This window comes from Falco cherrug, chromosome 9 (assembly GCF_023634085.1).
Source record: "Falco cherrug isolate bFalChe1 chromosome 9, bFalChe1.pri, whole genome shotgun sequence".
NCBI classification, from domain to species: domain Eukaryota; kingdom Metazoa; phylum Chordata; class Aves; order Falconiformes; family Falconidae; genus Falco; species Falco cherrug.
This window is the reverse complement of record NC_073705.1, coordinates 30,672,724-30,697,609: the sequence shown is the minus strand read 5'-3', so window position 1 is coordinate 30,697,609 and position 24,886 is coordinate 30,672,724. Positions and strand designations below refer to the sequence as shown.

Here is a 24,886-nt window from a genome sequence, read left to right as displayed (position 1 = left end):
GCTGCCATCCACACTCTGAATACTATAAGATCATGTTTAAGTAGGAAGACTAGGATGGTGGAAAAAATAGAGAGTGATCTAGTAGCATACAACAGCCGCTTTGGAGCTGGCTAGAATTTTAGTAGGGGAACACAGCTAACTTCTCAAAAAAGCAAGAACAACAATGCATTCCAAATGCTACTGCTAAGCACTTCCTTTTCCTGAGGCTGAAGGAACTAGCAGGCCTAAGATTCTTGTCCTAGAGAGCCACTACCTGCTCACAACAGAAAGCAAGCCCAGCCCACATTATCCCTGGTAAAGGCTACCAAGAGAGGAATACCATTTAACCCAAGAAATGCTAGCTTATGTCATGCTTCATAGAGGAGAATAAATGCTGGAAGAGATGAACTCAGCTGCCAAGCTTAAAGCATCCTGAAGACTTCAACAGCAGAATGCATACAGACCTATCTACCAGAACAGTGAAGCTTGTTAATGGAGGAAGACTGCAATGGGATTATAGATGGACTACCACTCTTTCCCCAATATTTTCCTGCCCATTACACAGCAGAAAATACTCTCATCTTCAACCCAAGCCCTGTCAAACTCAAAAAATCCTTACACTATCCTAAGGGGGGAAAAACCCAAACACACTCACAGAGTAAGGAATAGAGACACCAGTGCAAAAATAGTAGTCAGATGCTCTATCGTGACTTCTGCAGATCTTTAAGGCACCAAGGCATAGCAGCTACTTGCCAGCTTGGATTGTTCAACTAGAAAACATGCTGTCACCTCAAAACAAAGTTTAAAATCTTCAAAAGAAGTCCTGAAAGTCATCTGACCTAATACCAAATCCTGCTATGCCTAGTCATCAAGGATAGGGTCTAATGCTGAGTAAAGTTGATGAGAATCTAGAAACAATAATAACTAAACTTTACTACAAAAGTAGTGCTTTCTTTAAAAACAGCAAGGAAACGTTAAATATTTGGGAGTATCAAGCTAATATTGGTGTGAGCATATGGTTACACAAGTGGTATTCACCATATATAGGTTCTGACTTCCTCTAACCACAGGATGGCAGTTTAAGCCAGATTTTAACAAGCTTTATTAAGAAGCCCATGGATGACTAGAACCCAGTAAGTAGTCAAACATGTTAAAGCGAAACATACAATAATTAACTAGAAAGTGTACCAGAAAGATCTAGTGATTACCAGAAGTTCAACATATTTATATATTCTCAATTACGTCTCAAGGAGAAGTGTTTTACACTTTAGTTAACTGCACTACATAAAGGCAGAGATAAGAGTAAAGGACAGTTCACAGAATCCTGCTGGCAACCTTCTGTCTCGTGGATGAAGTTAAATGTTTCACTGCCAGCCACCACCTATTGTGCTTGAATCTTGCCTTATGAGGCTGTTAGGGCCTTTGCTTCTACCCAACTTTGCTAAATCTGTGGGGGATGTCTTATTCTATCTCATTGGGTTTCAGTCTATAGTTAGTCAAAGACTTCTAGACTATAATTAAAAAAAAAATATCTTTCAGGACAAATTAATCTTTTGCAACCAGTTGTTTAGGCATATCCCTTTTGCAAAGACGTCAAAATTCAGTTCTCTTAAAGGCTTTGTTCAATATTACAATAACCTCACTTTTTCAAAAGGAAAATGTGAGAAGTCACCAAGGCTCAGTGGCTTTGCTGTGAGCCCCTAATTATACAAACAACCTTGTTACAAACATTTGTTTTATTTCTTTAGGGAGAGAGGGCAAACAAGGCCCTCTTAAAAAGTGCAAATCAAGGTAAAACAGTTACTTATATAATAAGCACCTTATTACTAAAACATTACACATTTTGCTAATTAAACATTATTATTATCATCTATTAACAGCTTGGCATACAACTAACAACTTAAGCTACTGAGTGCCTGCTGGGGGGCAGCAGCACTGATTCTTACTATCACTTTTAGGAAGAAAAACAAAAGTGACTAAACTAAACCAACAAAATCCAAACTAAGAACTCCATACACACACAAAACAATTTCCTTCCAAAACTGAAACATGCCTTGAACAACATGATTGAAGAGCTGAACAACTGGTCAAGTACAAACATACAAAGCAAACACCGAAGAATTCTATCAGCATTAAGTTAATGCCTTAAACATTTCATGGATTTTTGTACAATGCAGATAGCATACTATATAGGGAAAACATTTTCTTTAGCATTGTTTGACAAAGCTGTCAATCAGAAACACAGAAAGTAACAGAGATGATGCAACTAAGAAATTATGGTTTAAAGACTCAAGTTACTTCCATTAATGTTCCTTTAAACACTTTAATTATGCTTTAATTGCCTGTAGTACTAACAAAATGGTGTAGCAGTATATCTGTAAGCTCCTCCTGATGAGGAAAATGAGAACGAAAAGAAATTCCTTTAAGTCTTAACTTCTCTCAATGTCTAATCACAAAGCAGCATAATGTCAAGGTATAACTTAAGTAGTGAGAGGCTCAATCAGCTAGAATTCATATACTAATATTTACACTGGCTGAAAAAAGAAAAGCTGCCAGCATGTTCAAGATACTGCAAGAACTCTAGATGGCAAGATCACACACAGCCTCTTCTAACAGGTAACATGACCTTCTAGGAAGGTCGGACACCCAAATGCTGACAAGTTAAACTATCCGATTTATGTACAAGAAAGATTTAAAGGAGGATGGATTATTATTTGAGGTTAACACAACTGTCTTAAGTTCTATCAACACTGCCAGATTTAGAAAAGGAAGACAGCTTCAGACCTCAAAGTAGTTTTAAAAGCCATTCTTGCCGTAATGCATCTGCAATCTACTGTATTAAATTCTTATAGCATTCCTCACCCTCTAGGGATATTACACATTTCATCATGTGCTAAACCCTGGGGTTTGACTGTCTCCATGGTTTCCAATACATCAGATTTACTTGCCAAGCAATAAAAGTATAACAAACAAGTAACTGTATCTGTCTAACTTCAGTCATTTGGGGCCTCTTGGAAAAACTACCTTCAACTACACTGTTGGTAACAGTCTTCAGGACCTAAATTCTACTCTTTGAGAAGATGGCACTTGCATCATTGTTTTCGGTAGCTCAGTCAATATTGTCTCCAGTTAGACAGTGACAAATTAAACAAAGACATACCAAATGTTTATGAAAAAAACACACACAAACATTTAATCAAGAACAGTGCACAGAAAAGGATTCATTTGGCTCTGAACTTACTGAGTTAGAGGATAGAGGGAGGATTTGTGTGAAAAATATCAATGCAGGCAGAAGAAAATTGATCTGAAGCTCTAGAACACAGGAGGTTGTTTCTTAGTAAAAGAGACTCAAAGTATGCTACAATGCTCTAAGATACCCTATAGCTTAATTAATATGCTAAAGATTCCCCAACCAATGTTCCCTGAAAACTTCCTAGTTTTGTTGAAGAATTTAAAAATACTAGCACTGAGGCTAACCTTGACATCAAAACAATTCTGCTCACAGCATATTACTTGCTTGAAAATACTGTCTATGGACCAAGGTTAGAAATCGCTGCAAAACTGCTTCACTGCTGTGTCAGAATTCTGCAATTAGCTGTGCCATTCAATGAACAAAACTCACAAATTTTTCCTATATTAGTCAAGATGTAAGTGTTTGGTCAACTTGAAGGAATAAAGGTTAAATTTAAATTCCTTTAAGTTCCATGACTAGGAATAACAAGGATTAGACCTTCATATCTCCCACAGAATTTACTTTTCCATAACAGAAGGTTAACATGTACGTATTATGCTTAATCAAGCACTAACCATACCTGTGTTTTCAGAGATTGATACAAAGATCTTTTTTTAATCTGTTGTTTTCAACTGGAATGTTACATACAGTTCCCAGTCTCAAAAAGATGATAAAAATATGTAGTTTCTATTAAACTAACATTAAACAACATTACTTTGCACTGAGGGAAAGGGGAAAATAGTTGCACCAGAAAAATACCAACACTAGTATTTGTGGTACATGTACAGAGTAGATGACAGATGTTAGAAATACCAGGAGTGACATAGATACAAAATAGATCAACTTTGACTTTTCTAAGACTGTAACAGTCTTGACATTAAACTGTTGCTGTGACAAGCAAAAGATAAAAGACAGAAAATGCAAAGGTACATTCCATTCACAAAGTCTAGGTCATGTGAGTTCAGTCTCCTGCAGAAGTTTTCCTGTTATCATACAGGTAATATAAAAATACAAAATAATCATTAGGCACAATATCTTTAGTTGCAAAAGTAAACACATTAGCATAGATTTAATCTGTTAGAAACCAAACTTATGGCTACTTACTTTAGATCCCATTCTTAGCCAAGGTAATTGTGAAATAAAACTTCAATTTTTGTACGGTGTGCCTAGAGAACTTAATGGTTAAACTCACCATACAAGGTAAGCAATTTTTCTGTTATGTTCTTCCAAAGAAAACAGAAGAGGAAACATAGTCCTAAAGCTGCAAAAATTGGCAGGAAGACTCCAAAGCAAGCAAATGGCTTTGAACTCAAAGAGTTTATACAACAGACACTATTACTCAAGTTATTCTCAGTTTATAACTTCTATTTTTATTAGATAATTTACAGTCTAAGAGAGCAACCCAAAAAGCTCTACTGAAGTCTTATTCTCTTAATATACATAATAAAAAATGACCAATTTGAGACCTAAAAATTACAAGAAATTTTAAATGCCAAGATGATACATTCTTGGGATATTAATACCTCAAGAACAACAAAAAAAACCCCCACACTTAAAAGTGGCAGACATTGAAAACTTGGAAATGTCTTTTCTCTGAGTAAATGTGAACAAAACTCCAGGGTGTCCAATCATACCATTAAGTAACTCTCCTCGTCACTCTGTAGAATTGACTGTGTGACTCACCAGTAGAACAGTCACAAGCATTGAGCACATGGCCATCTATAATTATATCCTTCACAGAAGACTAACTTATGTTGGCACATTTTAGTCCAATATAAAATAACCACTTCTAAACAGAAGTATTCAGACCCCAAGAAGAGGCATTTATAATAGGAGAAACAAAGGAGGAGAGATCAGGAAGGTATGTAAACATGTTACAGGTTTAATAGAGGATTTTTTTTTTCTAAAAAGATTGTGAAGAAATAGCTACTGTATTAAAATGGCTTTAAAGGAAAAAAAAAAAAAAGTCACTGAATGCCAGCCGTTCTCATACATAACAACTGTTATTCCCTACCTTCACACTGTGTTAACACTTTCTTTTAACACATACACCTTGAAGAAGAGATGCATGACCAAAGGGAGAAACAGGCACAGATACATAAAATGAAAACACCAAGTAGTTCATAATGCTTATCAGCAATCAATCAACTAAAGGCCTAGAAATGCTAATGACACTTATCCAAAAAGTTTGTTTTTAAACATAAGCATATACCAAGATTCCATGGTTGGCCCTTAAATCAGTTGGTAGTTAATTATCTTAATTATAAGTTTCCCTATAATAAGTAAGATTTTAAATTATAGACAAATGAACAGCTAGCCACAGACTTAACACAACTTCAGTACAAACTTTTTTTTTAAACCAGCATTTCAAAGCGGAGATTTTGATTGGAATTTTTCTTATTCTATATTAGTGTTAGGCAGAAAGTGTATAACTGTTCCCCCAGAATCACTAACAAAAATCCTGAGCGTAAGCACTTTCACTGAACAGTAAAAAGTTGTCAATGAAATTCACTCATATTAGCATTAAAGTAACATGAGAACAAAAAATCTTAGAGAAAAGGAAGAAAAAAACGATCCCAGTCCAACTAGATGGTAAGTCATCTTAATTTTTAGGAACAGATTTCGGAGCAGACGCTGCAAAAAGGTTAAGTACAGATTTGCCAGAAGGCATTAGTGGACTGTACCTCCCATACTGAGACCTCCAGCACAGCATGCTCGTGTCATGCAGTGCAAATTGAGCCCTAATACTGTGTTGTCTCCCTATTTAAATTGGGGTTGTGTCTAGACCTGGTATCAGAATTATTTGGATTGGAAGGGATCACAGGAGGTCTCGTCAGATGTTCTGCCCAAGGCAGAAGCAACCCTTAATTCAGACCAGACTCTTGGAGCTTTCTCCAGCTGGGTCTTGAAAAGCCCCAGGGACAGAGATCCACAGCTGCCCCAGGCAACTTGTTCCAAAGCTCAACTGCATCGCTCCCCATTCCCACATGCTGAAGCCTTCTCTGCTCAGATTTCTAATCCTTGTTTCTCATAATTCTGCCAGAAACGTCTAAAAACAACCAGACTGTATTTTGAACAACCTCCTTGGTAGGTATTAGAAAGTTACTAAGTCTCCCCAAGCCATCTCTTCTTCAGGCCCAGTTCCCTCTAGCTGCTCCTAGCAAGTCACATGCTCCAGCCCCTTGACCATCTTATATAACCTTATTAACAGTTTCATCTAGAAAAATTAGCCAGAAACAGTTTGCTTTAAAGATTTTAACCCCTTCAGATTGGGTCTTCTCATTCTTCTGCACTGAAGATGGACTTGCTCCTTGTAGCAAACCACAAGTGTCAGTAAAAACTGAGCAAGTCATGCACTCTTTTGATAAATAGGTATTGCATCCTGTAACAAGCTGGCACCCAACTCATTCCGCTGCTGAGAGGAGGAAAACAAGATGCACCAAAAAGCTCTTACAACTTGCATATCAGGAACTTCCCACCTGCTCTGCAGTACAGTAAGACCATAAGCAGGTTAAGTTGTCAGAAGCACCAAGCAAACAAGTCCTAAACAGCCGGCATATTCATTACCATTTTAATAATTACTTGAAAAGATGTTCCACAATTAATACCTGAACCTTTTGATAGATCTTCCTCTGTAACTCATACATATATTTATTCAATACATTTGCATTAATTGTCAAAAGTTTTAACTTCAGTGAGCACTGTAAGACATGCCAAAGGAAACAATCACAGTTAAACACTATTTAAAGGTCTGAGCACTTTCATGAGGAAGATGTCATTAAACAGGTTTTTGTATAGCTTTTTTAGATTAAGCATCTGAAAATATTATTTGAATGCCTTGATAATACATGGAATACCAACATTTTAGTATGAAAATGATAAATAGTCTCTCAGAAGTTTCCCCACACTTAAAAAGGAGTAATAATTGTCTACTCTCTGCAGGTAGAAGTTAACAGTTACGCAACAGTTGAAATATGTTTGCTCCTAAGCATATCAAAGTAGACGTCAAAGATGGAAATATAATGCGTAAGACGACAGTCAAAAGGTTAAGATAGTTTATAAATAGCATGCTGACACAGTACAGATGGGCAAAAGTTATTCTACAGGTCTGCAATAAATCTTCACTAATCATTTTTACTGATAAGACACAGGAAGAACTTAATCTACACAGAAACTTCACCATGAAGAGAACTGGAATAGCAAGGGATTTACCTGGGATGAAGCAATAACGGAAAAGTCAAGCAATTATAAAGTTATTACTGTTTCAAACTTTCATTCTCTAAACCCACTTTAAGATACACATAATTTTACTTTTTCCTTCCTGTATAAATATCAGCCTCCAATCAGCTGGGTAAAGACAGGGAAGAACACCTTGTTTCCTTTCTGGTAGAGATTAACCCAGCACAGCCCATTCTTGACCCTTACATTCTCTTCTTTCTAAGCATCCTACAGAAAGCCAGGTACTTGTATAGTTGCTGATAGAGGACTTTCCCCGGCTTCTGCCTGAAGTCTAAGTCTTCTTTAAAAGAGTTTAACTGTTGTGTAGAAAGAAAACAATTCCTTCAGGTAGGGCAATGAAGAGAGGTGTGCTTAATCAGTGCAAGTGGAACAGACTGAATAACTGCAGAGACAGTAAATAGTTTGCAAAAAGTAAAAATACTATATAAATCCTCCAAAGTGTATTATTACACTGCGTATCGTACCTGGTTGAACTCCAGTCCTCCAACGATTTACTCATGTGTCAACTTTAGTTCAGTGAGATTATTCACAGTGCGGAACATCCAGTACAAGTTTAAGGAGTTCAGAATAAAGGTCTTTAATCAAAGAACACACTGCACTAATTAAATTGCCTAGGCTGTAGCATTAAGGTCTTAATCTGAACCCATGTCTTCGGTTACTAAAGTATCAACAGTTAATTATGTACATAAACCTAAATCAGTGCCGGGACTTCCAGAGGGAAGGAAAAGATTCATACCCACACAAACACCACCCCCCAGGCTAAGCGGAATGAAAGGAGCAACCTAAAATTACATACAAAACCACTGCATATGCTTTTTTCTTTAACAAAAACCAACAAGCTACCATGAAATCAGGTGACAGTTCAGAAAACTGAAATAGAAAACCCATGATTTCACTACTTTGAAACTGTTGAACCTAAATTGCTAGCATTTTTCTGATAAATCAGTGCTTTGACAAAGAGAAAATGTAATTGCAATGGTATTCCTCTCCTGGTACTCTTAAGATCTTAAGCCAACTATAATTCTGCATTTTAACTGCTTTTGAAGCCTACCTGCAATTTCAACTCCATTGTCTCTGTTAAATATGGAATGGCAAGAAGAGATGACCAAAGTCATATGATGTTGGTCTAGTTCCTATCAAGGAGGGCTGCGTATCAACCACAGTTGAACCAACTGCTACCCATTCAGAAAATAAAGCATACTAATTCAAAAGTTAAACCATGCTTAAAATTACCACTACAGTGATTCTTCAGCATGTACCTGCACAAGCCTTCAACAGTTGCTTATCACATTTTGACTAACATCTTCTAACACTGAAAAATTGTAAGGCAGAAGTGACCACAGTCTGACCAGCTGGCAAATACACGAGAAAGTAGGAGTTGTCTTTATGTCAGATAGCATAAGGAGTACCACAAATCACTACCACAGAACATGCCTTAAAAAAAACCTACAAAACAAACCCCCAGCATTCAGAAGCCTTGGTATAAACAACTGTAAGAGCAATCCACACATAATCCAACTTAAGTCAAGAGAATAAAGCTTAAAAAATATGAGCACATTTTAGCATTACAGCTCACATTAAGGTAAATATAGGCAATGACATAGCCAGGAAAAGGCTGGTGTGTGGCTAAGCATTTGTTGGGTTTTTTTGAAGACAGCAGATTGATGAGATTATTTTCACAAACAAAAAATCAGAAGTCATGTGATGGTGCATTTATCATAAAAGTAGCAATTATTTTTTTTTAATTTGACCACATTAAAGAATTTTTAAATCACTCAAATACTTGCAGTCTACATTTTCTATCAACGTGGGCCCTGCTACTGACTTAATTACAAGAACATGTTTTGTAGCTATTTTTCAAATCTTGTCACTTCAGCAACTGCTCAACGAACACAGTTAAGAAGACTACATAGTATGACAAATAGTTAGTAGTTTTGTTTTCTCCTATGTATTCTAACAGCAACTCTGGTGAGACCCAGTCAAATGTTCTGTAATAAGGCTAAGCAGGACAGGATCACAGTCAACTGATGTCCTGGCAATAACATGCAAACTATTACAGAAAGCTGTGAAATAGCAAACTGAAAAATGTAGCTATATACATAACTTACAGACAAACTGAATTTACACATTAGTTCTGCTTAAAAACATAACTATAAATAGGAAAAGTCAAGTCAACTTGTATTTGACAAGCAAATGACACAGGAAAAATACTACGTATTTAAAAGATTAAGTTTTTAATCAAATAGAGCACCAAAATCTGACAGGAAGTTCAACATCTTACCTTTGTAATTACCCACAAGAATGAAAGTGTTTAAAAAACACATTAAGAAGCCAGAATACCTGTTGTGACAGGTACTACACAGGGCAGCTAGAAGAAACAATTAGAAGTGTTCAATTGGAAGAACTGTTGTCAAACAGTGCTGAGAGACAGAAAATGTATAGAACCTAATTGAATAGGAAACATGAAAAAAAGACCACAAAAGACTTAAGGGGTTTTTTGCGCATTTGCAAAATTATAGTTGAAAACACAAGGATTGACTCAGGTCATGATCTTGGCATACTAGGCACAAGAATTGCACTGTAAAGTTTTAACGTCCTAATACCATTCAGAATACAGTATTTCTGGGTATTTCCTTTAAAAAAAATGCTTTTACATTTGAAATATGTATAGCATATCAAATGGCCTCTGCCTGTTAAAATGTGACAAGTGCATTAGGACTGACTTTCAAGTAAATTTAGCCTTGTGCACTCAATAAGAGTAATACCTCTAATTTGTAAGACATTTTCATGTAATATGGCAATTTTATTTAAAGAAATCTTGAAAAAAGTTTTTACATTGATTAATAGCATATAAAAAACCACTAACATAATTTCAATTTTTAATGGAAATTCCTATCATTCTGTAATTTATGCATGAGAATTACATGAATAAATGTATTAAAAATAATAAACCCTCACCATTTAGACAGACCACTAACCACTGCCTTCAAGTGCACGCATTAGTCTGGGAATATGGCCCTTCACCATAGACTGCAAAGAATTCTGCATGCAGAAGATGATGATATTTTAAGACTATTATCTAAGCCTGTTATTTAAACATGAAATAGAAAAAGAAAAATGACAAGAAGGATGGAAATTCCAATTTTGAGGCCAGAAAGGATCATGATAATAATCTGGATTAGTTTCTCAAATGCTGCAGATGAGAACTCCAGAATGTAGTTCATGGTCATGTCTACTTCTCATATGTCTTGCATTTATGCCCTAGTCAATCCTTCAGGCAAGTATAAAATCCTTAACTAGAAATTTCACCTTATCCCCTTACAACTTAACAGCTATTTACCCTCTATTACAAACACATGGTTTGCCTCCAGACTGAAATAATGCAGGGAAAAATAGAGGAGGACAGAACACAAAACACACAAAAGAAAGATGAATCCCAGGCAACAACGTTGAGATTCTACCAACACACTCCTTATACTGAAGAAATTCAAATTGCTTTATTAAAGGAAAAACCTACTTCAAGTCATACAGATGTATGACCTAAGAGTCAAGAGAAGCAGCCAACTGTTCTCTCACAAATACATACTTAAAGAACTTGCTATAGGAGCTCTGACCATTGTATACAAAGCAGCACATACATTCAGACCTGCAGCAACACCTTACTCCTGATGTAACAGTGTATCACCACTCTCAGCGTAATCATCTAGGTATTGGAAACAAAAGAAAACTCCATTTAGGTTTTGGAAACAAAAGAAAACTCTTCCTTAACTATTAGAATCAAATTCGAGCCTTATTCACTGAAAAGCTGTTTTCTGAATGCTTCAGTAAGAGATCCAAATTTGATTTAAAAGTATGTGCTTTGTGTTAAGTTATAATGCATTAACAGTTACTCTCAAGCTTTTGCATATGCATTTTTAAATCTTACCCAGGAAAACAACTGTCATTAACAATAATGGTAACAGGATGGGAGAGGCATTTCAACCCCTCAGAATCCCTACAGGTGATTCATCCATGGGTTATGCCCCCTAAGGTGAAACATTGAAGGTTTATCATCTTTATTATTGTCACATACAACATGAAAACAGTCACGTATGACCTTCAGAAATACCAGATGAATGAAAATTGGTTTATTCTAACATAACCCTACTCCATAAACCCAATACATAACAGAAAAATTATTTACAGTGACTGCATTTTGAGGTCTTGGTTACTCCAAAATCCTTCTGTTGGTATTGTACTACACTCTGAATTACATTCATATCCTAAATACTTGGCTCCCTCTTACCACTCCAGTCACCACTCCTCCCACTACTATTTCTAACGTTTCCTATACTGAGCCCAATGAATTCTTATACAAAAGCCACACTCTCTCGTCATACCTCCTTTTTTGCTACCTAGGTACTTAAAACTTGTTCCCCATTGTCCTTATTACTAAGAAAGTCAGGGACACTTTCCAATTGTTTTAAACGTTAGCAACTCTGCTACTCCAAGTTTACTGGAAAAAGTCTTTCAAAAGGGCCAGAGATAAAAATTACTATTTCACAAAGCTGAAAGGATACAAGAACTGGTTTGGCCACTAGTTAACTATTTCCCCTTTTTTAAATTAACGATTTAATCTAATAGTTGTTCACAACACAGATTATAAACACCACCTTACAGCCATTTCCCAAAAAAGTGAACTAGGACTTAATGGTGTGATGTAACAGACACATACAGTAGAGAATCCACAGATTATCATAGTTTCCTAGAACTCCAAAACATAAAATATTATGTATTATTGGACTACCAACTTCAGGTTTTTTAGTTTCAAGGAGTTTATTCTGCAGCACTCTTCCTGATCTTTTTCTTCCCCTTCCTCACCCCCCCCCCCCCCCCCCGCCCCCAGTCCTACCTTCCTCCTCCTAACTGTTTTTGCCTTCCTTAACTCTTGACCCTTTTATTCTCCACATTCACAGGAAATGTATCAAGCTAATACTTTATGGATAAAATTTGCCTCCTTCCTGTTACTTCTTGGAAATGCACCTAGGGCTTCTGGCTGCTAGCCTCCTTGACAGGCCCTGTTCTAAATTATAACCTAAATCATCCCATTGTCATCTCTCACTTCTCCAGTTTTTCTAAAATGCAACTTCGCCTCCCCCCAACTCACTTCTATCTTTCTAACTGAAACTTCTCATCCCTACCTGCCAGAAGCACAAATTCTGCCCCTGCCTCACATAGTTTGTATCTCCATCGCTTGCCTGATGACAGCTTGTATTTCACTAAATCCTATTTCCTTAGAGGTGACCTGAAGAGGAGAAAAACACCAGGGTTTTTTTATGCTTCCTTATGATTTAAGCCTGAGAAGTTCATCAACAGAAGTCAAATTCCTTTTGGGTCTCCACCTTCTGGGATTATCAAGACTCTCACAACTCCTGCAATAACAGGCTATCAATGTGTTTTTATTGTTTATAGGGATAGGTCTCAAGGGCTTCCTGGATGACTCAAAATAACACACCAGAAATCTTAAGCCCTCAATGCCACATACTCAAATAAAAGCATAAAGAGAAAACAAGTGCAATATAAATAATTGAAGAGTTAGTGTCTTTCCTCCCCTACATTTAAGTCAAAGTATCTTCCAGGTTGCACTTTTTAACAGCACTCCATAAAGCAACTGCAGGCTTTCTTCAAAGATCATAAAATCAGCAACAAAACGCACAAAGCCAGTTAAGGGTTGGTCATCTTTTGGTGTCTTGTTTTCCGTGCGTGCCAATGCTTTGCACACCTACAGCACCTCCCAGGCCCACCGAAACGGGCCAGCCCCCGCAGCCCTCCGCCCCCCTCCAGCCCAGACACACCTCCCGCTGCCCAGAGGCTGCCCAGGCGACCCCTCCACACCCCGCACACCCCCGCAGGCACCACCTCGCACTGATTTACGACACAATTCGCACGACATCGCCCGGACCACCAAAGTTTCCAGAAGCCGAAAAGTGAAACCGGACCCCCGCCCCCCACCCAGGCCTTGTCCTGCCGCGCCTCGCTCCCCCGCCAGCAGCAGCAGCAAGAGCCCCGCGCCGCAGCCGCCCACCCCGACCCGCCCCCCCCGCGGCCCGGAACACGCCCCAGACAGCGGGGATCCGCCGCCGCGGGAGGCCCGGGAGACACACGCCCACGCCGAGAGCTCCCTCCCGCTGCGCCCCAGCGCCAGCCCCTGCCCGTACCTGTCCATGGTCTGCGGCAGGGCCAAGCCCGTCTGCTCCGACATGGCTCCCAGGAGAAGGAGCGGGCCTAGCCGAGGGCCCGGAGCCTGACAAAGGCGGCCCCAGCGAGGCCGCGCGTCACGCGTGTGGCGGCGGAGAAAGGCCGAGGAGAGGAAAGGCACCGCTACAGCTCTCCCGCCAGGCGGCCGGGGCGGCCCCTCCTTCCACGGGCGGGGACGAGGCGGAGGGCCGGTCGCTGAGACACAACACAGCCGCACGCAGAAGTGCGCGGCCCGGGCCGCCGCGCTGCCGGGGCGAGGGGCGGCGGTGGCGACGTCTCTGTGAGGTAAGCGCCGAGCGCAGCCGCGACGCCCGTCACCGCCTCCCGTTCACCACAGTGCGCCTGCGCCACCGAGCGAGCGGCAGCCTCGCAGCCCGCCGGGAAGTGTAGTCCTGCTGCCGCCAGGAGTTTAAAGGTCCGGCGGGGCGCACCCCCTCCCCTCTTCCCCGCGGCGCCCCGCTCCTTCTCCCCTCCCTATGCCTCTCCTCGCCCCCGTCGCGTAATCGCTGCCCGGTACCGCGCGCGGGGCAGGTAGGAGAACGCGGCAGCGGCGGGATGGCCGCGCTGGCGTGCGGGGATAGGCGGGGGGAAGGTCAGCACTTGGCCTGGCCCCGCGCCCTGTGTGGCGGCTGGGCCCATCCCGCCGTCGCCGCCCAGCTTCCCCCCAGGGCCGGCAGGGGGTGCGGGAGGGCCCGCGCGCCCCCGCCCGCCTGCTCGCGCGGCGGCGGTCGCTGTCCGCGGCGGCTGAGGGAAACGGCTCTCGCCGGCGGCCGCCCCCCTCGCAGGCGGAGGGAGGGACGGGGGGAGAGACCGGGCCGCCCCCTCTGCCCCCACACTGGTTACGCAGGACGCGGGGACCCCCTCGGAGACGGAGCACCCTTTCCCCTGCCGTTCTCTCGCCTGCCGAACAGGTGCAGGCGGCTGCCACCCCCGCCTCGGCCGGCCGGCCTCCCCGGGACCTGCCCTTGGGAAGAGGGGGCCTGGCCAGCCGCCTGCTCCGGCTGGGCTCGGCTAGACAGAGAAGGGCGGCGGCTGCCACGGCGGGAGGGAAATTAATCCCTTTCCGAGGGCTCGTTGGCAATGACAAGGGCAAGCGCCCGGCGCCCTTGTAAGTGGTCCTTGGCGCTCGGCGGAGGCCTGGTGGCCACTAGCTTCTGTGTGAGCGGCTGAGGCATGGGGTGGCTGGTGCTAATGACGCCTCTCGCGTTTCAGTTTGTAGGTGTGCTTCCTAATGGGAAAAAAAATCTTTCAGAAGTGCTTTTAAATTTTGTTGTATTCTCTGAAGTTAATATAGAGCGTCACAGTCTGTGAAACTGGAAATTTAGAAGCTGAAAAGCTGTTACAGAGCGAAGAGGTGGATAGCATTTGGAGAGAAGTTGCCCTGCCCTTTTATCTCCACCACGGGCATCTCCCACTCTTTACTTCTCAGTACAAGTGATGTGTATTTGTATGCATGTGAAGGTTCTGCATAATGTCATGTTCCCCAAGCAAAGGGCAATACCCTACTTTTCAGAGGCAATTGTGACATTCCAGATTCTTGGGAAGGTTGGTTAGTGAAGATCAACTCTGAATACTCCTTTTCAGACTTTATTTGTTATATATATATAATAAAAGCTCTTGTGTAATAAGTTTTGTTACACATAACTAGCCCCCGATCCCTTCTGTAGATTATAACTTTGTTATACTGCAGTTGCTGTAGAAGGTAGTAATTCATGAGGCCAACCCCACAACTCTACGATTGCATCAACCTACATCTGTTCTTGGTTAAGACAAGTAGCATTTGCATGGTGCATATACATGACTATAGAGATCAGGTAGAATAGGAAGGAGTCTAGTGAATATACTGGATTCTTTGTGCTGTCCTTAGCCAGGGAAAAATCTGTCTGGTTTTGAGAGTTTGCTGAGAGAAAGTTGTAAAAATGTGTGTTAAATATTTGGACTTGAATTTGTAAGCTGTATTTTATGTATGGAGTAGGGAGGGTGTTGTTTATTTTCTAATTGCTACAAATATAAATGGGAATGCTAAAGCAATTACAGTGATGTAAATGTTCCTTCCAGGAAGTATGTATAGAAGCAGGTAGGAAGAAGGCATCATGCTGACATCCTGTCCCAGAAACTTTATTTTGTACTTATTCTTGGGACCGTAACATTCAGTTTTGCTTGCACTGCTGAGAAGTCTTGGATGTACAGTGGCCTGAGTAAACCATATGGGCATGACTTCCTGGAAGAGAACCTAATACACATTGTCCCAATTACAGCTGTTCATGAAACATAAGAGCATGAAACATAGATATCAGAGTTTCTGGTTCCTAATCTTGGTTTGGAATAAGCGCATTGTATGTTGGCCAGAGCACTGATCAGCTAGACTAGCCAAATGCTTAGGTTTTATATATTTATTCTCAAATACTAGAAATGGAAATTGTGAAGCTGGTTTTATTCCTAGGATTATGTGATTTGTGCAATTTCTGTATTTTGGCTTTGGAGTGGGAAGGATATGCTAGTTGCCTGCCATGTAGTATACAGCTATGAGGTCATGATGAATAATAATGGCTGTGAACAATACTTACCTTAAGAAATGTAACCAGAACCCAGCATCACTTGGCTACCATTTGAGGCTGAAGAACAGTCTGTGACAGGTGGCTGCTTTTCTCTCATGCTGGCATGGGAAGATGTGATGAGACTGGACAAAACTTGAATATCAGATCAAATCGTGAACACTTAGTAGGTTTGGACATCTTTACTTTTTTTCCAAACATGAAATACAAAACTGTAATAGGATACATGAAAATGTGATAGGTTAAGGAGTGATGTTTTTAAACTGAAAGAGGGTAGATTTAGATTTGACATAAGAAAGAAAGAACTTACGACAAGGGTGGTAAAACTGGAACAGTTTGCTCAGAGAGGTGGTAGATGCCCCATCCCTGGAAAAATTCACCTAGCAGTAGCTGTATTTGAGCCCAGAGAACTCTCCTGGGAACAGACTCCCTTTTGCCAATGCAAAATGAGAGGAAATGGTTGCTATTAATTGAGATTTGACTGAGCTCATCCTCGCTTATACTAACTGGAGATGGCAGCCGTTTTGAATTAAACAAACCTGCACATTTGAAGGCAAGTACAGAACTTAGTGAAACTCACCAAACCCAACATAAGCTATTTAGGGCATAAAATTGAGCCCAAAATTTGGCTATCAGATTTATGTCTAAAGATCAACTAACTACTAAATGGTTTGATAACAAATTTATACAGGTTTAAGCTTAATGAAGAAGTTGACAAGCAATTACTGTAAGAATAATATGGTGGTATATTAAATATCTATTTAAGCAAGGGCTGAAAAAGAGGCCAAATAATGAAGGAGCAGTACCTTAATACAGTTCTTTTGATCTGACAACATTAAGACTGTTGGAATTATTCACTGTTTTCAACAAAGCTAAGTAATCTGACAATACCGAAGTATTCTATTTTGGCAAAACTGCATTTTAACTGCTATGTATGTAAAATTAAATTACCAGATCAATTAGGCATTTTTAATCTACTTTATTCCATCTTTAAAAAGATAAGGAGCCCTCAATTAAGCTAAAATGAAACAAATCTAAACTGAGAAAAATGTTTCTACAATAAAACTCAGTTTTTCAGTAGCATAATAGTTCATTTTAACTATTCCAACTAACTTCAAGCTAGTTGGAATACTCACTTTCTGCCAAAAGACTAGCATGGTTTGTTAATAACAGTAGGCTTAAATTGCTTCACAATGAATTCCATAAAACAAAAATTCACTCAATACAATGTTAATTGAGATAATTGGACTTATTTGGGCCTTTCTTACATTTGTTTCTTTGTAACTGGCCAGGACCAGTAATTCAGATACCAGACTGAATTAAGTTCTTCTGTTCTGATACAGTTTTTATTATCTTCTAACTTCCAGTTACGAAAGAGTTGGCTGGTAAAAACAAAAAAATGGTGTTCTTCTAGTGGCTAGTTGATCAAAAACTGTCTTTAGATCCTGATTTCCTTTAGTTCTGGAGTGCTTATCCATTTGTGATTATTGTAATGAGCACTCTCCTTATCTTAATAATTGATCTAAAAAGTGAAGCTGTCTCCTAGGAAGCACTGACGGTAAGGGTGCGGTCCCTTCCACATGAATCCTCAAATCATCTGAAAAGCAGTAACCCAGAAGTAAATAGGAACATGAAGGAGGGGTATGGAATGCCTAGAGCCAGCCCTGTGGCAGCTGGGGTATTTCAACAACTGAGGTATTTTCATCTGCTTTAAGAAAGCAGTTTTCCTGCCCTTAATGATTCAGAGTAGCACAAACAGGTTAGAGCAAGTGTTGAGAAATTCTTAATTACAGCATTGATTTAAGGTGGCAGACCATACAGTTCAACATAAACAGACTGTAGAAAGCAAAGACATAAGTGTTTTAACAACCCATTTTCAACTGCCCTAATTTGTCTTTCTCGGTTTTAGTCATCTCTCTTTCACCATAAAGCTGTGTGTATTACATCCTTTGAAAAATCAGCCTGCATTTTTATTAAACACTGATATTTTCACACTTCTGATTTCAACAAAGTAATTTCCATACAAACATTAGTGTTTGGTCCTGAGCAATTACTACTGTGAATAATTATCCAGAATAAATATCCAGAATAATTCATGGACTACTACAAGACAGAACACAAGTGCTGGTAATTGAAATTCTGAAAACTTTACCCAACCTAAATTAATCATCAAAATATTACAATCTTATGAGAGGAGCTCCTGTCAGGCTGTGTGTTGATAATGGAGGTTGGAGATATGTGGATAGTGGGTAGTGGAGGGGAGACAGCTGAAATGTGGAACCACAGCGTACAGAGTAGATAGAATGTTAAATTTGTACCTTCCTTTTTTTCCCAGTAGCATATTTTTTTTGTAGAATTTTCAGTGTATTAACGATAATTCAGTAATGAAAAAGTGGTAACTTAGAAAAGGGAAACTATTCAAATGGTACAACTTTTTGTCTATATGTTGATTTTGATTTGATTTAAATTTTCATACTTGACCTATTTGTTTTGGAGTTTTAGAACATTTTTAGAAAGGATATTATGAGAGGTGATTATTTAATATTTTCTTCAGCTAAGCAACATGACACAATCTCCTCCATAATAGCTGTATATTTTATAGGTGGTATGAGCTTATAATTAATTTGTTAAACTAGAAGTTTGGGAAGAAATTTGGAAATAGTAGAACTATTTCTTTGTCTAGTGATTGTTATTATGAATGGGCAGCTATTTGATCAGAGTTTATAAACTGTCAAAAGTTCTTATCTAGTTAGTAATTTTCAGCTCAGTCTCACAGATATTTATCTTCTCAGAGCTGGTGGTTCAGACTGCAGCAATTTTCCCTGGAAAGAGGGAGTGTGCACATATTTTCCTTTTGAGTCCTCTTCCTTCCAGGGTAGGTAGCAGTGAAATGCCATCTATAGATAAAGACTTCAAACCCCATGATTCCTTGGGAGAGCATGCGCTGAAAGCTTCCAGTTGTCAAAGTGCTCTTGCCAGAGTGGTCGACTATTTGTCATATACCAAACCTGAAAGAAGAAAATAAATATATTGTCTTTTTGTTGATCTTTAAATACAGAAAATCCAAAGGTAACTGTTCCTTAAAAATTTCTGTGTTGACTGCGTGGGTTACTGCATGCAAACAGACCTGGTATTGCTATGGGGATATAGATTTCCTGTACTGGATTGTAAATTGTACAGATACTTACACCAGCAAATAATCAAGAGGTACTGCATATTGGTCCAACATTAGGCATTGGCTGGCCTGTCTTTCAAAGTCGTTTTTTATCTAGTGTTTTTCCATTCAGACTGGAAAGGTAGGTCTTGACCTTGACGAGAGGGTTGAATTGTGCAGTGATTTTTACCTTTAAGAAGCAATATGGAAATGAATGTGGATTACAGTCCTAGGATAAAGTTCAAAAACAGCTAAGTCAAGGTACATATTTGAAGCAACTGTTGTGCTAGCCACTATGGATAACCTGGTGACTAACTGATTTAAGTATACTTTATTGATGACAGAATGTTAACATTTCAGCTGTTATCTTTGTCTCTCTAAATGTGTTTTTATACATATAGGTCAGAACCAGGGAAGGGATACATATAATCTTTTTCTCTATGTGATGTGGAATCATCAGTAATTTTATGTAGCCTTAGGAGTAGTAGTGATTTTGGTAGAAATGAAGCTAATTGAAAGTTACACAGGGCTTGGTGTATTACGTCTTTCTGCAGTATGGGTTTAAACTGCGTAGCAAGGTTTTCTGCACCCCCAGTAGCAGCAGCAGAGCTGTTTGTTACAGTTGCAATAATTTAGTCGAATCATTCTTCTTAGGAACTTGCCTTAATGTTCGTGAACCCTTGCTGTTGGCTTACATATTGAACAGGTAAATAAGAGGGAGCATGACCAGCAACTTAACTGATAGCAGAAACTTGTTCTGACATGCATTTTGACTAAAAAGTGTGTGTGGCTCAGAAGAGATTTAAAAGAAAGAAAAAAAAAGAAACAAAAAATGTTAAAGATACACATGGACCATTTTTAAACTGTTACTGTCAGAAACCAGAGGGTTGTCTATTTCACTCTGCCACTTTTCTTAAACAGTTTATTGATTCGGCTTTACTTTGTTACATTAAAACAACAATCCTAAAAAAATTTGGAATCTTAGGAATGTACATGTCATACAACTGGCTCAGTAGAAATGCCATTAGGTATTCAGTGATGACCATCTTTGAACATAATTATTCAATTAAGGTAAGTGATTTCTGGCTCATTTAAAATACTTTTGAGATTTAGAATGGTCTCTTCATTTGACTAAAATTCTGCAGAATGTGGAGGTTCCTGTTCTAGTTTCATACAATCGCTGTTCATTGATGTCTGTATATGCATTAGCTCTCTTGTTTCAAAATAATAATCGAATTATGTCATCTGGCCTGTTTTATATGAAACACCTTTTTTAGCAGATATAAGTCTCAACCATTCTACATACATTTACTTTTTAAAATTTAAACTTATGTATTGATTTAGCAAATAATTTTCATCACTAGTCTTTGTCTTGTGCATATAAAGATGGCTTTTAAAATGTGGCATGTCTATATTTTAATTTTCAATTTGCCCTGGTTTTATTTTTCATTGTGAAAGCATCAGAAACATTGGCTAATAATAACTCCCAGATCTGCTCGTTTTGACCTTTTTTTTTCACAATTAAAATATTGCTGATGGTTTCATATATCTAGAAATATAGTGCGTAGAAATACCTTTAAGCAAACGACTGCTTTGATGTAAAATAACGTTTTACACGGAAAGAGCATAAGGTCACTGAAGGCAAATATAACACTCATCGGTGGCTTTGTACATGTGTCTCCACTCCCCCCTGCCACCACCACCCCCCCTCCACCCGTCACTGCGATCGCTTCTGGTGCCCTAAGCAAGCAGCGAGCTGTGCGGCAGGAACAGGCCAGTAAACGATCGTGCAGCTGAGAACCGCTCCCGTGTCAGTACGAGATTTCGTGTGTGCTTTCTCTCTGATAAATTTAAATAATGGAAAAGCTTGTTCGGTGATTAAGGAAAATCGTACCCGGCTCCTTTAAAGGTCCCCTAATAGAAAAGGGGGTGGAGAAGAGCGAAGACTGGTGTCTTTTTAACCTTGCTGAAGGACGCAGCAGTATTTATTGACGTATGCAAATAACCAAGGGGAGGAGGTGGCGGAGGAGGAGGAGGAGGGTGCTTGGAAAAACAGGAACCAGAATCAGTTTCTCATTGCAGGGTGAGAGCTCTGAGTTCCGGTGTAAGAGAAAAGAGACGTGGCGAAATAGCTGTATATCTCTGCCCTATAAGCACATCTCTCATTTAGACTGAAGGGAAACAAGGCATCAAAAAGGGTGAAGCATCTTGAAAAATATTTTAAAGGCAATCTAGCACGATCAAAGGTTACATATTACTAAATGGGGGAGGGGGAAGATTACGGGTCTGCCTTGCAATTTGCTGTAGCATAGCACTAGCAATAGGATGAGATTTTTGGCTGGCAAATGATTAAAACAGCTTGGTTTGTGGTATGAATGACAATGTTAATAATCTGTCTTTGTGGTTTTTTCCCCTACTGTTTCAGCTGCGCAAACCATGCAGGATGATTTACTGATGGACAAAAGCAAAGCCCAGCCCCAGCAGCAGCGGCAGCAGCAGCAGCAGCAGCAGCAAGATCCAAACTCAGCAGAAGCCCCCTCTACACCCATCTCGTCGGAGACATCCAAACCAGAAGACAACAGTTCAGTGACTAGTATCGGCACATCGGCTCCTTCCCAAAATAGCAAGGAGAAGATGCAGATGGAGTCTCCCATTTTGCCTGGCTTGAGCTTTCACCAGCCTCAACAAGAACCTGCAGCCGGCACCTCCTTGTCTCCCTCCTTCGGCAGCACCTGGTCTACAGGGACCACAAACACGGTGGATGATAGCTTTTTCCAAGGGATTACTCCAGTCAATGGGACAATGCTTTTCCAGAATTTTCCGCACCATGTCAACCCTGTATTTGGTGGCACTTTCTCACCTCAAATTGGCCTAGCTCAGACTCAACATCACCAACATCAGCAGCAGCAGCAGCAAGCGCAGCAGCAGCAGCAGCGGAGGTCACCTGTAAGCCCTAATCAGGCACCTTTCGCTCAGAGAAATGCTGCTTACAGCCATCAGCCCATCATGACCAGCAAACCGTCTTCCTCCTCTGCCTCCTCTTCTTCTTCCTCCAGCTGGAATAACCATCAAAATGCAGCTTGGAGTACACCTTCCAACCCTTGGGGTGGGCTGCAGGCTGGTAGGGACCCTCGAAGGGCAGTTGGAGTGGGGGTTGGCGTGGGAGTGGGGGTCGGCGTACCCTCCCCCCTCAATCCCATTTCACCCCTTAAAAAGCCGTTCTCCAGCAATGTCATTGCCCCTCCGAAGTTCCCACGGGCTGCACCCTTAACCCCCAAATCCTGGATGGAAGACAACGTGTTCAGGACGGACAATGGCAACAATCTGTTGCCTTTTCAGGTAAATTACTATGTACACCTTCTACATGGTGACAGCTATCACAAAGGTGTATTTTTTGCAGGGATGTATTTCTCCATAACTCATAACTGCATTGAATAGTCACCGTATATGAAAGAAGTGGGATTGATCCTGGGGAATGCATACACAAAGATTCCAAATTCTGGCTTAAGGTTTATAGTCTTATTTTTCTTGTAACTTTTTCTTAAATGTGACAGGGCTTTTTGGGTTGGTGGTTTTTTTGTTTGTTTTTTAGCATCCAAAAGGTAGTAGCTTGCCTTCAGGAAAAACAGGTTTGGCAGACTATGTTTCCTTGGTGCTGCATGTTACAATTTTTTTCATATTCTTCCATATGTGAGAAACAGGAGGCATTAAAATTGCTGACTTCAGTTTTCTAATTGGCCTGTTAATTTTAACCAAAGATGCTTCTTGACCTGAAATACAGTTAATTATTTTATCACCATTGAAATAACTAATTGTCCTTATGTTGTGGTGGGATTTAGTGGGGAGTCTGTTCGCATGAGGTATACATATGAAAAACTGTATACATCTGATATGTACACCCTGCTGTTATATTCACAGTGGACGTTTTGAATACATCTAGAAGCAGCGTGGGTGTGTATGGAAAGAGTGGCGTATCTGTCCTTTCCAGTAAGGAAATGCCTAATACAATTGACGTGATTTAGAAACGGCAGGGAGGTATTGTATAAAATAAACCATTTTATGCTGTTCAAAATATTTGCAGAGAAAAGAGACAATAGGACACGACCTTCACAGCCATATTGCAATGGAGTCTATTTACTAGCTACATAGCTCTGAAATATTTAAAGCTGCAGTGCCCTTCACTGTTTTTTTAATCTATGACGACAAAGCAGATCAATTGCAGCTGAAACTGGGCCACATAGAAGATTTGCAATTTTAATGCAGAATGAAACCTGTCATGGTGTGAAATCCGTTTTAAGTTGAAAAAAGCAGAGCATGCACTTGCAGTTATATCTCTACAAGGTGAAGTGAATCTCAGATTTCTTCTAGGTTAGCTATTTTAGTCTCAGACAAATCAAAATTTTCTGTTTTGAAATACAGTGAAATTGTTCATGTATGCCTTTTCAAAGGTCCTGACTTGTAAGATCTTTGTAAGAATAAGTTCTATTTCTCAACTAAGTATGAGCTCTCAAGCATTTTTAACTTATCAGTATAGTAAGAGTAGCATCTAGATTGACACTTTGTATTAGAAACAAAGTTAAAAAAATTAATCAAACAACATACACACTGCCTATTACTTTAAGAGACTGCTGAAGTAAAATATATGCATTCCTGTGCTCTTTCCAGTCCCATTCAAAGAGGGCACCTTATAGTCAGCCTGAAATTTCATTTTGCTGCTTCATTCTGTTTAAAGGGAGAGTTGCTAATTTTTTATTGGCTACCCTAAATGAAGGCGGGGTGGCTTCTGGTGAACTGCTAGGCAATGTCTCTGAAGCACCTAAATCTGGAGAAAGATTATACTTCAGACGCAATATGCCTGGTGAAACTACTGTGTTGCACAGAGCACAGCAGCACAAAAGCTAATGAATATAGCTCCCAGTCGTGTTTTAGCAGTGGGAAATGTGTTTAAATTTACAAGTATTCTTTTATTTAAATTGTCTACATGTAAGACATCACAAATTCAGATAAATTTGAATTAGTAGCAAAACCAACAGTAAATGGTCTTATTTCTGTGGTTTTGTTGGTGAGACACTTCTTTAATGACTACACAACTTTATTATTGTGACTGTAAATTGTCACAAATTAAACTAGCAGATATTTGGTCTTCACTAGGGAAAAAAACGATAAATTATTTTAAAGAAAAGTTCCTTTGATTTTAAGATCAGGGTTTTGAAAAGCGAAGGTATTAGTCAATATGTAAATTTGGAAACTTGTTTTCTTCTCTGTGAACTTAACCTGGTGTTTTCCTGTTCAGCTGAAAGCAAACACTTAGACTGCTCTCTACACCAGCAGGAAAAACAACCTGATTTCAGAGACTCAGAAAACTTGTATTTTTTTTTCCTATTAGGCTCTTCTTAATACAAGCTGTCGTTTTTTGTGTACTAGTTTGTAATCTAGGTTAATGTTGATTGCTCCTATACTTAACAAGTTGCCAAAGAAGTCCTGAAACCA

General features: G+C 39.7%; 2 protein-coding genes across 6 annotated transcripts in view; one reads left to right on the top strand and one right to left on the bottom strand.

Annotated features, from left to right (window-relative positions):
• Nucleotides 1-13,972, bottom strand: part of MARCHF5 (membrane associated ring-CH-type finger 5) — a 30,048-nt gene extending 16,076 nt beyond the window's left edge. Inside the window, exon 1 of the mRNA XM_005432409.3 lies at nt 13,648-13,972. Within this exon, the coding sequence (XP_005432466.1) occupies nt 13,648-13,691 (44 nt within the window). The 5' untranslated portion in view covers nt 13,692-13,972. The remainder of the gene's footprint in view (nt 1-13,647) is intronic.
• A 58-nt stretch (nt 13,973-14,030) lies between these two features.
• The window catches only part of CPEB3 (cytoplasmic polyadenylation element binding protein 3), a 92,344-nt gene continuing 81,488 nt past the window's right edge, over nt 14,031-24,886 (top strand). For 4 of the 5 annotated variants that reach the window (XM_027803916.2, XM_027803910.2, XM_027803904.2 and 1 more), the window contains exons 1-2: nt 21,452-21,594; nt 21,822-22,735. In XM_027803916.2, coding sequence (XP_027659717.1) covers nt 21,833-22,735 — 903 coding nt within the window. In that variant the 5' untranslated portion in view covers nt 21,452-21,594; nt 21,822-21,832. Of the gene's footprint in view, nt 14,103-21,451; nt 21,595-21,821; nt 22,736-24,886 lie in introns of those variants that run through there. The other variant, XM_055721519.1, reaches the window with a different exon arrangement.